The sequence below is a fragment of the Trichomycterus rosablanca genome, chromosome 1 (assembly GCF_030014385.1).
Source record: "Trichomycterus rosablanca isolate fTriRos1 chromosome 1, fTriRos1.hap1, whole genome shotgun sequence".
Lineage (NCBI taxonomy): Eukaryota > Metazoa > Chordata > Actinopteri > Siluriformes > Trichomycteridae > Trichomycterus > Trichomycterus rosablanca.
This window is the reverse complement of record NC_085988.1, coordinates 78926885-78942698: the sequence shown is the minus strand read 5'-3', so window position 1 is coordinate 78942698 and position 15814 is coordinate 78926885. Positions and strand designations below refer to the sequence as shown.

Here is a 15814-nt window from a genome sequence, read left to right as displayed (position 1 = left end):
CAACCCTAGTCATTTCCAATTCCCAACTGTGACTCCACTGCCGCTTGCACAACACCCCGATCAAGGACAGCTGGATCACCACACGCCCCCTCTGACCTGTGTCCACTCTTATCTAGCCACCTGCCAGTATTGGGTTCCAACACAGAACTATATTCTGTATGGAGAACCACGCTAGACTCAATGTCAGTGTCAGAGGCTGTGGGAGGATACCCTGTCCAACCTTCCCTCCCTCAAACACAGCCAATTGTGTTCGGTACTGAGCTAACTCTGGTCGGAGACCCCTTAGAACCTTTGAGTTCTAACACTCTGCAGTGGTGAGCTAGCATGTTAGACCACTGTTCCAACCGAGCGCCTCTAAACAAAAGGTTTTGACCCAAATATAAACTGGTGTGCGCCGTTCTAGACTGCCAACATTTTAGAGTGTAGTCCTGTCTTACACACAGTGTTTCCACAGTGTTTTTTATGCATTTCCTCCCCTTTTTTAGCGCGTCCAATTGCCCGATTGCGTCATGCTTCGTCTCCACCGATGCCGTTCCCCGCTCTGATTGAGGAGAACTAAGCTAACCCACATCCTCGCCGACACGTGGGCAGCAGCCGTATGCATTTTGTCACCTACACTTTGACGAGTGCATATGCGGATCAGCCCTGTGTACGGAGAGACACACCATGACAGCACTCTTTTCCTGTCTCTGTGCAGGCGCCATCAATCAGCCAGCAGAGGTCGTAATTGTATTAGTAATGAGAGAGACCCTATCCGGCTCTTTAATATCCCACCCCTATCTGAACAACAGGCCAATCATTGTTTATGTGGCTGCTCAGCCCAGCCGGCAGGCAGAGCTGAGACTCGATATGATGTATTGGAGATCCCAGCTCTGGTGTTCCAGCGTGTGTTTTTACCACTGCGCCACCTGAGTGGCTGTGGGTGTCATTTTTTAAGGGTGGTTGCACCAGCAGTGTTTATGCCTGGTCACAGACACTCATCATTTACTGTGCCTAATTGGAAGCAGGCATAAACTTCAATTAGCTGCCATTAAAATGTGCGCTTTGGAATATTTCATGGTTCTTACTATCGCAAGTGATCGCATGCCGTGGCAGTACCATGGTCGCTGAGATCTAGGTTGAAATCCGAGAGGTGCTATCAACTGGCCAGGCATCTACCCAGACATGACTGGGCACCAACACATCCACCTCCCCTTCCTGTCAGACATGGCCAGTGTTTTCCGGTGGAACTAGACCTGCTGCGACCCTGACCAGGATAAATTCAGCCGGGTTGCTTACATAATTTCAGCCTGTAACGTTATTAAAGGTCACAGGTAGTCTTTCAGTACACACCCATCTTTACAGCTTGTAAATAGAAACATGACTGACCAAGCTAAAATGCTGACCTGACTAAGACTGTGGTACACTATATGGACAAAAGTATTGGGACACCTCTTCTAATTTTTAAATTCACATGTTTTAACCACAACAATTGCTTACAGGTGTAATAAATCAGTTATATAAAGGAAATTATGTTTCCAACATTGTAACTCCAGTGACCTGCACAGAGCCCTGACCTTGGCCCCACTGAACAGCTTTGGAATGAACTAGAACATCAACACCAGCCATACAAATTCTCTTCTGACTCAATAGGCACAAATTCTTACAGACATACTAGTCTTGTGAGAAGCCTTTTCAAAAAAGTGGCTGTTGTTAAAGCTGAAAAGATCACATAAAGGTCACTGGTATTTTAATACCATTTGTATTTAAAATGGTCATGGTCAGGTGTCCAAATACTTTTGACCATATAGAGAATTAGGAAAGGAGGCTGCATAGATTACAGATCTTTTTTTGGTGTTAAATAGGAGGTTCTAAACTAAAATGTAACAGATGTTAATAATAAATGTGCATTTTTAAGCTACATTACATCCCAGTGTTAGATTGTCACAAAACACTTCATGCTTTTCAATCACAACGACAACAGAAGCTAAATATAAAAACAAATTCCAATATAATAACATACCTACATATATTCAGCATAAATCATATCAACTATGGTCTGCTCATTTTATTTCCTTCATATCTAGTAATGTAAATACTTTAAACTTAGGCTACGACATGCTACTGACAAAGACATCAAGACCAGCTTGACTGTAGAGGAAGACAGAGAAAGAAAAGCTCTTAAACGTCAAGATTCCTGGAGCTGTTGAACACAGCACGAGAACATGGGTTGGATTGGTCGCTCAAAAAGATGAGAAATCTTACAAGCAATCTCTTACAATTAACCAGCAATACTGATGCTTAGAAAAAGTGGGTTGAATACTGGATGTTGCAACCCATGGTGTAAATCACACAGCTTATCAAGCCCCACTCACACACACTTCCCAGGAAGTATGTTGTACATTACAATGATGTGTGAATGCAAGCCAGGGTGGAAACCCCGGTGTTTGAATGAGAACTACAAGAATGACTTGTATGACTATGTACGAGGGATCTTCAAAAAGTTTCAACACTTTTATATTTCCATTGGATTGGTAAGGGTGGGAGGAGTAGTAACTGGTCGTGTCTGAGAGACTGAGAGACGCTTATAGTCCGAATTTAGCACATGTGATGATGTGAAAGCAGCGGTGCATCAGTGGCTACATGCTCAACCAAAAACATTGTTTGCTGATGGCACTGAAACGTTGGTACAATGCTGGGAGAAATGCATCGTAAGGTGACTATGTAGAAAAGTGATGTTGTTTGTTATTGAAATTCTTAATAAATAGAGTTTTAAAAGTGCTGAAACTTTTTGAAGAACCCTCATATGTACAAACCACAGGAGGACTGATATTAGCTGATAAGCACCTTTAAGGTGAATTACAGGTACTCAAGCACATGAGTGGGAAAAATGACCACTGCAATAAAATCGTCCACCTGGTTATCATTTGCATTTTCTTACTCAACAGCACGGTGGTCCAATAGTAGTAGATTTGCTTTAAACCTGCACAGACGCCTCTATTTGCTAATCAGGGTCCTTGCACAGCGTTTGAAGACCCCACCCACATAGTCCGGGCATCCCGCCCTAGCAGACACGATGGCCAATTATTGTCTGCTGCAGGCACTTATTATGTTCACCAATTATGTTCGCTAGGTGGCGCCCCAGCAAACCGGTGGCAACACCTCGGCGCTCGTGTGCTAGCGGAATATCCCACTGCGCCACCTGGGCGCCTAAATACATGCACTGTCACTAAAACGTTCATATCGCTGGGAGACGTGCCAGTAAAGCAGTGGAACACCACAGGAACGTTTCAGTCTTTTTCTAAGCTACTACATAGCGCAGTATGAAAGCATTTATACTGCAGCTGTAGCCCAGCAGTTAAGGTATTGGACTAGAAATCAGAAGGTTGCTAGTTTAATCCCCACCAAAGCCAGGCTGCCAATGTTGGGCCCTTACTAAGCAAGGCCCTTAACCCTCAATTGCTTAGACTGTATACTGTAAGTCACTTTGGATAAGAGTGTCTGCTAAATGCAGAACACACCACAGATTAACCCCAGACAAGACTAAATACTATTAGTGACTAAAAACTGGAAGCTGATTGGCCCTGCTCGCTGGCTGGGAGGTCAAGTCTGTTGGGTGGGAGCTCTGTTATTTCTGTCTCCAATATGAATTATGTGACTGAAGCCAATTTCAGGTTTCAATAGGATTACGATTGGAAGCGGGTAGGAATAAGTACATGCTGGAACTTTACATATCGCGGTGTAGATATTATTTTCCCAGGAAGTGTAGTGTGAAGGGCTTCATTAGCTGTACACATCACTTACAAATGATTTGTAACATTATTTAACACCTCTGTCTGACTGTGTAACAAATCAACCCACTAAGACCCAAGTTTAGAGGGTTCATATTCATTCTTCATGATCCAGTGTTGTGTGTGTGTGTGTTTTCCAGTGATATTGATGAGCAGATCTATATTGCATTAAGTGCGTATGAGTCCTCGAACACAGACTGTTCTTCAATCCCTCTTGCAAACAGCTTGATCAACTGGCAGTGCACTCTGAAAAACACAACACAGAGAAAGAAATTTATCACAATTTGATTTAAATATGGACATATGTAAAGTACGCTCTGTTTATCTAATTAGTAACCTTAAACATAGCCTGTAGGTTTTGTCCCTATAATCTTTAGGATTTATAGTTTTTTTTCTTGGCATTATCATCCTAAACTTAATAAATGTAACTGTAAATTTGACCTTTTGTACATTTAAAGAGGTAAGAACTGGAGCCTATCCCAGCTTTTCAATGGGCGCAAGGCACACAGTAACACCCTAGACGGGACGCCAGTCCATCGCAGGGCAGAGACACACACACACACACACACACACACACACACACACACATTCACCTATAGGGCAGTTCAGTGTCTCCAATTAACCTGGCTGCATGTTTTTGGACTGTGGGAGGAAACCGGAGCTCCCGGAGGAAACCCACACAGACACGGGGAGAACATGCAAACTCCGCACAGAAAGGACCCGGACTGCCCTGCCTGGGGATCGAACCCAGGACCCTCTTGCTGTGAGGCGACAGTGCTACACACTAAGCCACCGTGCCGCCCATGAATAACATTATAAAATTAATAATAAAACTAAACACAAATGTACTTTTTTTTTATTTATTTATGCATTTTTCTTCTTTTTTCTCCCAATTTAGTGTAGCCAATTAGTCTTCCGCTGCTGGCTTCCGATAGTGATTGAGTAGGGTATATTGGCCTGCTTCACGCCCCCTCCGACCCCTGCGCAGTCCCTCGACCCCTTCTTTATTGCCTGTGCTTCGGTGGATTCGCACACGGTCTGGGTCCTTGCACAGCGTTTGAAGACCTCACCCACTTAGTCCGAGCCTTTTCCCACACAGCAGACCCGGTGGCCAGTTTGTCATCTGCAGGGACTTCCAGTTGTGCCCACTAGATGGCGCCAAGCCGACCGGTAGAAGAGCCAAAATTCGAACAAACGCACTATTGTAGAATTTAACATGCTGTTAGACTGCTGCAAAATAGGTTCACCTTTTATGGTTTAAATCATTTAATAAGTAAGGGAGGCACAGTGGTGCAGGACAGCAAGAAGGACTTGGGTTCAATTCCCCAGGGTCCTTACTGTGTGGAGTCTACATGTTCTCCTGCCTGCGTGGGTTTTCCTACGGGTGATTTTGTTTCCTCACACAGTCCATATAAGTGCAGTCAGGCCAACTGGAGCTACTAAAATTGCCCTGTGAGTGTGTGTGTGTGTGTGTGTGTGTGTGCCCTGTGATGGACTGACAGGCACACATTCCATTTCGTTTTTCTTAACGGCCTGTTTCATAAGTTAATTCTTGACTGTTTAATAAATCTGTCGAGTCAGTCATCTCCAGACTTCTTTATTAGCTATTAAAGCTGGGTTTCTAGTTAACCTGCCAGTTTATGGTTGAAACCCAGCAGAGATCAGTACCCCGGAGGAATGGAACCTCCACACTGTGCATGTTTATTAGGTTACAATGGAACTCCAGACGTTAATTGAACCGAGTCATTTGTTTGGCTAATTAAAAGTGAAGGTAAACTGATGCAGTTGTTGTGTTGGAGATTTTAGCATTATTGATTAGCGCCTCAGGACCGTGTTTATGACTCTCGGTGGAACACACGCTGGGTTTAACAAGACTGAAATCATTCACATGTACCGAAAACATTTACAGTCAGAGAAATCAATAAAGAATCCCCAGATGCCAAATCATGGTTTCCTTGGTTTCTATTACAGGTCCAAGCAAATGGAGTGGAGCTGAATAAAAAGAACCAGAAACTCTGGGCCAGTGAGAGCTTAATGTTCAGCAATTAAATCCATTCAAATGTCTAAAAGGCATAAAATTATGACCACCTTCCTAATATTGTGTTGGTCCCCCTTTTGCTGCCAAAACAGCCCTGCAACTGTGATGCACTGTGTATAGCCTTCGCTCCCCAAGTGCATCAATGAGCCTCGGTCACCCATGACCCTGTCACCGGTTTACCACTGATCTTTCCTTGGACCACTTTTGATAGACACTGACCACTGCAGACCGGGAACACCCGAAAAGAGCTGCAGTTTTGAAGATGCTCTGACCCAGTCGTCTAGCCATCACGATTTGGCCCTCGTCAAACTCACTCTAATCCTCACGCTTGCTCATGTTTCCTGCTTCTAACACATCAACTTTGAGGATGAAATGATCACTTGCTGCCTAATATATCCCACCCACTAACAGGTGCCGTGATGAAGAGATAATCAGTGTTATTCACGTCACCTGTCAGTGGTCATAATGTTATGCCTTGTTAGTGTAATGCTAGATAATGAGATTAGACGTCATAAGCAGAGGAAGCAAAATGTACTGGTAATGGATGTTCATTTCATGAAAACTACATATGCTTAGTCAGATACACAAAGTCCAAATGTAATATGTAAGGGAACATGTACACTATGTGACCCTAAAGTATGTGGACATCCCTTTTAAATAATTTGTGTTGCAGCCACACCCATGGCACCCAGGTCCGTTCTTGTTCCAACATGTCTGTACCAAATGTAAGATCTATAAGGTCAGCACAGATGCTTAGTCAGGTACACAAAGTCCAAATGTAATATGCAGGGGAACATGTACACTATCTGACCTTAAAGTATGTGGACATCCCTTCTAAAACGTTTGTGTTGTAGCCACACCCATATATATATAAAATGGCAAAATACAGTTGCTAATATGTTGTTACACTACATTTCCAATATATGTTTTGTGTAGATTATATTGACTCGTGACTTGACTTGGACTCGTATTTTGTAACTTGTGAACATCTCTGCTATAAGGTCAGCACAGAGCACTGACCTCATACACATTAAACATCTTCAGAATTAGCTGAACCCTGCAGGCCAGGTCAGGCCCTCACAGACATCAGAGCTTGACCTTACTGGTGCTCAAAAGTACATTGTATTTTAACTTCATGTTTAACACATTTTATGGCATAACTCGAGTCTGCTTATTGTATCTTGTCTTTTGGTCCATTTTATATTTTCATTTTTATGGCTGTGAGGTGGGTTAAAACTGTTCTAGTGTTGTCTTGTGTAAGAGTTTCTTTTATGGTTCCAGTCATGTGTACTTGTCTTTCCTTAGTGTATTTGGGACATTCTATCAAAACAGGGGTTTTCAACCTGTGGGGGGCATACTTGTCGATGGGGGCGCAACATTACGAGATTTTTTTTTTACTAAAACTAAAGCAATTCATTTTTTCACCCACAGGAGAAAAAAGGACCGTTGGCTAGCAAAACTTAAAAATAAGGTTAACAGTTGAGATAAATCAGTGACAAAAACAATGACTGCTGTTATAGGACGTGTGTGTGTTTTTAAGAGAGGTGTATAGTGGGAGATGCTCTGTTCACAATATCACTATAAGTGAGTCAGGAGTCGATTCGTATGAAGCGAAGCGTTTCCCTTCTTAGCTCTCTGTTTTTACTGTTATTAATGTATGCTGCGGTTTTAAATAACTTGTTTTGTCCGTGGAGCTAAATGTTAGCTCCCCTTAGTTTTCTGTCAGTCTAAGTTTGAGGTCGGCGCATGGAAGGGGGTGCATGTCCAAAAAGCCCTGTATCAGGATGTGCTTTATTGTAAAGCACCCCCCCCCCCCCCCCCCCCAGCTCTACCCACTAAGCTACCACTGTTTGATTAAAGATGTACTGTATGTTTAACAACACATGACTATCATTACATTCATGTCCTTTATATGTAGTTTATTTATTTTCAGTGGTGGTAAAACAAGTATTCAACCACTTTTTATTTAGCTTTTTATACATTCATGGCACAAAGAGTGACTCCTGGCTTTTCTCTTATTTTCTTTTTCATTAGTCTAAAAGCTTGATGTGAAATCTTGCCTCAGTGGCATTTCTGTTTTGTCTCTAGATCAAAGTCTCAGACATCTGTGAGCTCCAAGTGTCCACTTTATACAGCTTGGAGGAAACACAACATCCCTCATCTGTCCACTCTAATACGTGTCATGAAAACAAACAAAGAAAGAAAATAAAAAATAGAAAGAAAGAAAATGAAAGAAAGGAAAGGAGAAAAATAAAGAGAAATAAATGAAAAAATGTAAAAGAAAAACCAGAAGAAACAGAAAGAGAAATAAATAAAGATATAACAAAAGAAGAAAAGAAACAAGAAAAGAGAAAGAAATAAAAAAGGAAAGGAAGGAGAAAAGGAAATATATTAAAAAAGAAAGAAAAAACAAAGAAAAAAACAAAAAAAAAGAAAGGAAGGAAGGAAGGAAGGAAGGAAGGAGAAAAGGAAAGAAAAATAAATAAATGAAAAAATTTAAAAGAAAAAACAGAAGAAACACAAGAAATGGAAAAAGAAATAAATAAAAAAGAAGAAAGAAACAAGAAAAGAGAAAGAAAGAAAAAAGTAAAGAAAGAAAGAAAAGGAAGTAAAGAAAAGAGAAATAAATAAAGAAAGAAAAAAGAAAGAAACAACAAAATAAAAAGAAAGAAAAAAAGGAAAAAGAGAAAAAAAAGGAAGAAACAAGAAAATAAATACATAAAAAAGAAAGAAAGAAACTAGAAAAGAGAAAGAAAGAAGGAAAGAAAAAGAAAGAAAGAAAGAAAGAAAGAAAGAAAGAAAGAAAGAAAGAAAGAAAGAAAGAAAGAAAGAAAGAAAGAAAGAAAAGGAAGGAGTAAAGGAAAGAAAGAGAAATAAAAAAGAAAGAAAGAAAGAAACTAGAAAATAGAAAGAAAGAAGGAAAGAATAAGAAAGAAGGAAAGAAAGAAAAGGAAGAAGTAAAGAAAAGACAAATAAATAAAGAAAAAAAGAAAGAAACAACAAAATAGAAAGAAAGAAAAAAAGGAAAATGAAAGAAAAAGAGAAACAAGAAAATAAATACATAAAAAAGAAAGAAAGAAAAGAAAGAAACTAGAAAAGAGAAAGAAAGAAAGAAAAAGAAAGAAAAAAGTAAATAAAAGGAATGAATAAAGAAAAGAAAGAAAGAGAAATAAATGAATAAAAAAGTAAGAAAGAAAAGAAAGAAAGAAAGATCATTGCGCCTGTATAGAAAACACAACCATAACGACATGTCCAGGTTGATGTGATGCTAACTAGACGACTCATTTCTACTTGGTACGACTCAGATTCTGCTCTGTTACCAGAACCACCAGCGCAGGTGACAATTACATTGACGAGTGCCACTAAATCTAATACAACATCTTGTAATCTACAATTTGGAAACCCAATCCTGAATGAGAGGAATAAATCAGCTTTGCTCTGCTGGGTGAATAAAGCTACAGTCTCTGCATTTAATCTGCATTTAACTGCACTAGACGGGGTGTATTGGGCCTTACGGGGAGATTTAATCCCCTCCATGGCTCCCTCTCTCACACTGTATTCATTTATCTGTCCAGTTCATTCAGTGAGCGGTTTCTAAAGCTACAGAGGAGGAAAAAACTCAATAAATGAACAGAGCTCAGTTTTAATTAAATGGGAGTAATCTTTTAATAGTGGAAACGCTGTTCAATTACAGGACATTAGACAGTTCTGCACTGTTTATAGTAAGAATGAAATAAGAGAAATGATGCACGCAGGAAAGCCATCATGCTACAGAAAGATTTTTACTAACGTGAGGAACAACCCACTCTTTTCTGCTATATGATTTGTTTGGTTGTTTATTAGGATTTTAACGTCATGTTTTACACTTTGGTTACATCTACGACAGAGACGGTAGTTACTCGTTACACAAGGTTCATCAGTTCACACAAGGTTAAACTGAACACAGTCATGGACAATTTAGTGTCTCCAATTCACCTCACTTGCACGTCTTTGGATTGTGGGAGGAAACCGGAGCACCCGGAGTAAACCCACGCAGACACGGGGAGAATATGCAAACTCCACACAGAAAGGACCCGGACTGCCTCACCTGGGGATCGAACCCAGGACCTTCTTGCTGTGAGGCGACAGTGCACATATGTGTCATTTAATGGCAAGACAGGTATTATGTTTCTGTCTGCTTATTATATCTTGTCTTTATATTTTGGGGCCATTTTATATTTTCATTTTTATTTTTATGGCTGACGAGGTAGGTTAAAACTGTTCTTGTGTCGTTGAAACTCATTCTAAACACAGACTACTTTTTTTAGTGGTAGCAGTCTGTCCCTGTGGTCAGAAGAATGAAAAAGCTTGCTTGAATCTAGACAGTAACAGGTAATCCAGCAGAATCACATTCGAGGCCGACCTGCTGTTTGGTTGTTCTTCGATTACACCTGACCATCCAGACAAATTTTCAAATTACATAGCATAAAGACCACAGTTCTGTATGCTTTTAATTAATGCAAACTGGTCCGATTTATACAGGCACAGAGAAATCATTAGCTACAGTGAATTATAATCACTAACATGGAATTAGGAGAATATCTCGCTAAACTAAATTACATTACAGACATTTCTACGTCACCAAATGTTACTGTATGTATATTTTTGACCAAGACAATACCAGAAGACAGGACAGTGATGGCTCAGTGCTTAAAGTACAGGATTAGTCATCAGAAAGTCACTGATTTACGCCCCCACTTCCACCAAGTTGCCACTTGTGAGCCCCTGAGCAAGACCCCTAACCTTGAATTGCTTGGACTATAATAAGCTACATTTGTAGGTCACTTTGGATAAAACTGTCTGCTAAATACCATAAATGTAAACATTAGATTGTCGAATTTTCAGAAAACTAAAAAATATCAGTTGCAGAAATCATTAAAAATCCCCAAACTGACACCAGTGACAGTAACGAGTGCAGTGTCCGTGGGCAGATCGTACCTGACTTGGATGGCAGCGTAAGGCACGATCTCTCCGTCACAGTTCCAGCTGCTGTGTGCCACGCTACAGCTGCAGGCCGGATGTTCCCTGCAGATCTGGCTGAAGAAGCATTTATGTCCTGAACCCTCAGCCTCTCTCAGCTCCAGCTCGGAGTCCGAGTCCATCTCCTCGTACCGGGGTGTGAAGCGGAACTGTCGCACCCGGTACACCTCTACAAATGGGTGGTCAAACTGCAACACACACACACACATGGTTCATTGGCTTGAGATTCCTTCTCTCCGATCTGATCTACAAAAGAACGTTTTATTTAACAGCAGCACAGAGATTTTCTGGGTGTGCAAACACATGCAATCAGGTTAACCTGAGCTACTAAAACTGTCCTATGTGTAAGTGAGTGAGTGTGTGTGTGTGTGTGTGTGTGCCCTGTGATAGACTGGCGACCTGTCCAGGGTGTTTCCTGTCTGATTGGTTTTATGATTGGCAGGAACGTTTTCATTTCTTATAAACAAACAGTTCTATATAAGTGCAACTGATAAAATGTTACCATGAATGAGTAAAATTATCACAAGAATTTATGTATTTATACTTTACATTTTCCAGCCCTGTTTCTTTTTTCCGACTGCTCCTGTATTTAGGGGTCGCCACAGCATATCTGCTCCGCATACCAGACATGGCACAGAGTTGGCACAGACACCCTAAAGCAACCCTCCTAATTGTATCTGGACTTGGGACCTTAGTGGCGATAAGCATTACAGCAGGTCGACATGCACAATTTATCATTCATTTATTCCATGATCTTCAGTTATCATAAATGAATGGTAATCTCCACAAACACACACACACACACAAACACACACAAACACACACACACACAAACACACACACACACACACACACACACACACACACCTCTACACAGCTCTAAATCAAACTATGCATCAAAGTGCAGGTAAGTTACGATTTGGTGGACGCCCTGCAATGGACTGGTGCACTGTCCAGTGTGTGTAACTGCACTCCATTTTGTAATTTTGGGGAAAGTGGACCTACCGCCACCCTGACCAGGATAAAGCATTGACAAGAAATGAACACGAAATGAGAAATAAATACGAGAAGTGCAGCATGCGCCTTACATGTTAAAACCATTGTGTATTTGTTCTACACAAGTGCTTTCCTAGTGCTGCTACAGTCCACATTATATGCCCGACATGGCAATAGCATTGGTAAGAAAGAAAAGAAAGAAAAGAAAGAAAAAAGAATGAAAGAAAGAAAGAAAGAAAGAAAGAAAGAAAGAAAGAAAGAAAGAAAGAAAGAAAGAAAGAAAGAAAGAAAGAAAGAAAGAAAGAAAAAGAAAAAAGAAAGAAAGAACAAAAGAAAGTAAGAAAGTAAGAATAAATAAAGAAAGAACATTCATTAAGACGTTCAGAAGTGCCAGTGAAACATATTGCCTGTATGTAAAACACAACCATGGCAACATAATCGGGTTGATGTTATTCTAACTAGATGACTCAGAATCTTCTCTATTACTAAAACCACCAGTGCGAGTGGCAATTATGTTGATTAGTGCCAATAAATCCGATACAGCATGTGGAAACCCGATCTTGTGTAGGTGTTTATTTTCATTAAGTAACAGGTTACATGTTGGGTGATACCTGGTCATAAAAGTGGGATTAGCAATTTAATGCAAACTTACTATTTGAGTCACCATTAAAATGTACATAAATCTGCTGGCTAGAGTGCACTGCCCAATATTGTGAATAATTCTAATATTAATGACAAAAATATTTAGTGATTCCTTAGTTAAATAAGTAATATATTTATTCTATATATTATTTAATATAAAACTAAGTAATATCTTTAACCAGAAATGCAGAATTGTATTTATTTATCTAGTTTCCTCTGTATTACTGTATTTCTGCTTCAGCTCTACGTGTTGTAATGCTTCACAAGTATGAAGCAAGCATGATTGGTTAGTCATGGAAGAGTTGTTGCAATGACTCCCAGAACTACGGATCAGTGAGTAACACAAACACCTTTCCAGGGTTTTGGTTCAGTGATATTCAGGTCTTTTCTAATAAAGCTGTGAATTCTGACTATTGTAGCTCTGGATGAACTGAAGTGAATGGAGTGTCCATCCAACCCTCTGCACTGTGGGTACGGTGATTCAGCAGTGACACACAGCACTCAGGAGACAGACCTTCTTGATAAAGAGGAATCAGGATAAGCAACTCGACACGGCAGGGGGTGGATAGTTCCCCTCCATTACCCCCGAGATAAATGTAATATTTCTGCCTTGTTGGTTTTATGGCTTATAAATCAGATAAAAAAACTGAGAACATTAATCATACGGAGGCTTTCTGAAATGCCAAAACTCATTCCTGGTTAGGAGACGCACTGTAAAACAGAAGTATGTGGACACACGACAATGAGCTTGTTAGGACATACAACAAAATCATAGGCACTCGAAAGGAGCTGACCCCCTCCCCCTCGCCCCTTTGTGGCTGTAATAGTCTTGACTGTTCTGGCAAGGCATTCCAGAAGATGTCATTGGTAAGATCAGGCACTAATGTTGGAAAAGAAGGCCTGGCTTGCATTGGACATTCCAATTCATCCCACAGGTGATTAGTCTGATCCATTTAGCTTCTACAGACCTCAACTTATATTTACATTTTCAGCATTTAACAGACGATTTTATCTAAAGCAACTTACAGTTCTGTGACAGTATATTGTATAAGCAATTGAAGGTTAAGGGCCTTGCTCAGGGGCCCAACATTGGACACCTGGTAGTGGTGGGGCTTGAACCAGCAACCTTCTGATCACTGGTCCAGTAGCTTAACCACTAGGCTACAGCTTCAATTTATGCACCATGGAAAAGTCATACTAGAACTGGAAAAGGACCATCCCCAAACTGCTACAAAGTTGCAGGCATATAGTTTAGTTTATATTATTGATTTTATAAACCTGGTAGTAGAAATGGTGTGTAAAAACCAAAACTTCATCGTACAGCTTTCAGCCATATAGTGGACAGTGGATTCAGAAATGTACAGGCTTCTTCAAAAACTTTAAAGCTTCCATGAGTTGAATGTAGGGCTGCTGCGATTGGTTGACCTAGTCAATGACGTCGACGCTATGTCAATATTTTAAGTCCATGCATCGTTTTTAAAACTATGTTTATAAATGATCCTTTTTAAATGCTACAATGTTTTCATTCATATAAGCGTTCATATGATTCCCTCAGCACTACTTGCTGCATGCATGACCTAAGTCGTATTAGGTCCAGTCACTGGTTGCCGGCATCAAGCTCAGTCTTAAAAAAATGCCGTCTGCCGAGGCCGATTGTAGAGAGCTGTCAAAGAAAATCCTCAAAAGTTTGGGAATACTTAAAACTGGCACAGTGTGGTTTGTACACTGTGTAAAGCTTTGATGGTACCACAGCAGCACAAGTGCAATGTTACACGTCTATATTGTTTCATTAAGCTTCTTAATCGCGGAGATCCTAGAATATCATATTCCTTAGCGAGTTCAGTTAGGGCGCATGAGATGCGGCAAAACTTTTACTTCAATATTGTTCCATTAAGCTTCTTAATCATGGAGATTCTAGAATACCGCATTTCTTAGCGAGTTCAGTTAGGGAGCATTTTTACCTCTATATTGTTTGATTAAGCTTCTTAATCGCGGAGATCTTGGAATACTGCCTTAACACTTACCACTTTGTTTACATCGCTTAGAATTTGAGGTAAGTTTTGAGTGAATGTGTAGGTTAGAATCTGGGCTCATTCTGTCGTTACTGTACGTTGGACTTAATGAGACGTGCCCACATCTAACTATTTTATTTCTGCTATAAGTTTAAGCACTTTGCTTTGTGTACAGAATGCCATAAACACATGCTGCACTTTGTTTAATATGGAGCACTTCAGAATTTGATAATATGGACATAAACCCTGATTACATTTAGTTTTGTGTCATATTATTATGCCATACAGTTTGTTGTTAAAATAAAAGAAGCTTAAATGAGATTCTGAATGAAATTTTTTGGAGTAAAATCAATCGTTTCGATTAATCGACTAATCGATAAAATAGTCTATAGATTAATCGATATTAAAATAGTTGTTAGTGGCAGCCCTAGTTGGATGTCTGGCCATCATTGGTCAAGAAGGTAAGAAAAAAATCAACAAACATTCTAAAAGAGCTACAAAAGTCATAGGAATAGCAAAGAAGAAGCAAAAGAACCAAGCTTCTAGGCTTTAGCATCGTCACAGGAGTAACCTGAGCCTGATACCAAATTTAAAACTAATGCACAGAGACCCGGACCTGCCCTCCACACTCTAATGAACTAAATCAGAATGAGCTCCTAATAGATCTCATTTAAAAAAAGAAAGAACATTTATTACTTTTAATGAGGAATCAATGGTATCAAAATAGCTTTTTCAGGGTGGCTGGAGAACAGCTGGTTTGTACTGGAGTTAATGGAGTAAATCAGTATGTGCGTCTTTACTCTGTTGTTTAAAGCATTTATGCATCATCAACGTTCCTTTAGTGGACAAAAAAAGTTGTACAGTGTTTTGTAGTGCAGTTTCTCCGTGCTGTGGGCAGTGCGGGATTTTGACATGAGGTATAAACTACATAAATTTTGTGGTATGGTACTGCCAGACTATTTATTTATTTATTTATTAGGATTTTAAGTTGTTTTACACACTTTGGTTACATTCATGACAGAAACAATTGTTACTCATCGAGTTTAATATCAAACACAGTCATGGACAATTTTGTATCTACAGTTTACCTCACTTGCACATCTTTGTACTAGTAAAGGAAACCAGAGCTCCCAGGGGAAACCCACGCAGACACAGGGAGAACATGCAAACTCCAGACAGAAAGGACCCGGAACACTCCACCTGGGAATCGAACCCAGGCCCTCCTTCCTGTGAGGTGACAGTGCTACCCACCGAGCCACCATGCTGCCCTGGTACTGCCATACTGTAGGTAGGAGTACTTTCTTTTACAGATGAGAATACCTACTCAAAGCTCATGG

General features: G+C 40.2%; 1 protein-coding gene across 1 annotated transcript in view; it reads right to left on the bottom strand.

Moving 5' to 3' along the window:
- Positions 1-2042: 2042 nt before the first annotated feature.
- The window catches only part of cerk (ceramide kinase), a 58215-nt gene continuing 44443 nt past the window's right edge, over positions 2043-15814 (bottom strand). The window contains exons 12-13 of the mRNA XM_062996462.1: positions 10786-11015; positions 2043-4016 (exon numbers count right to left, since the gene is read on the bottom strand). Of these exons, the coding sequence (XP_062852532.1) occupies positions 3929-4016; positions 10786-11015 (318 nt within the window). The 3' untranslated portion in view covers positions 2043-3928. The remainder of the gene's footprint in view (positions 4017-10785; positions 11016-15814) is intronic.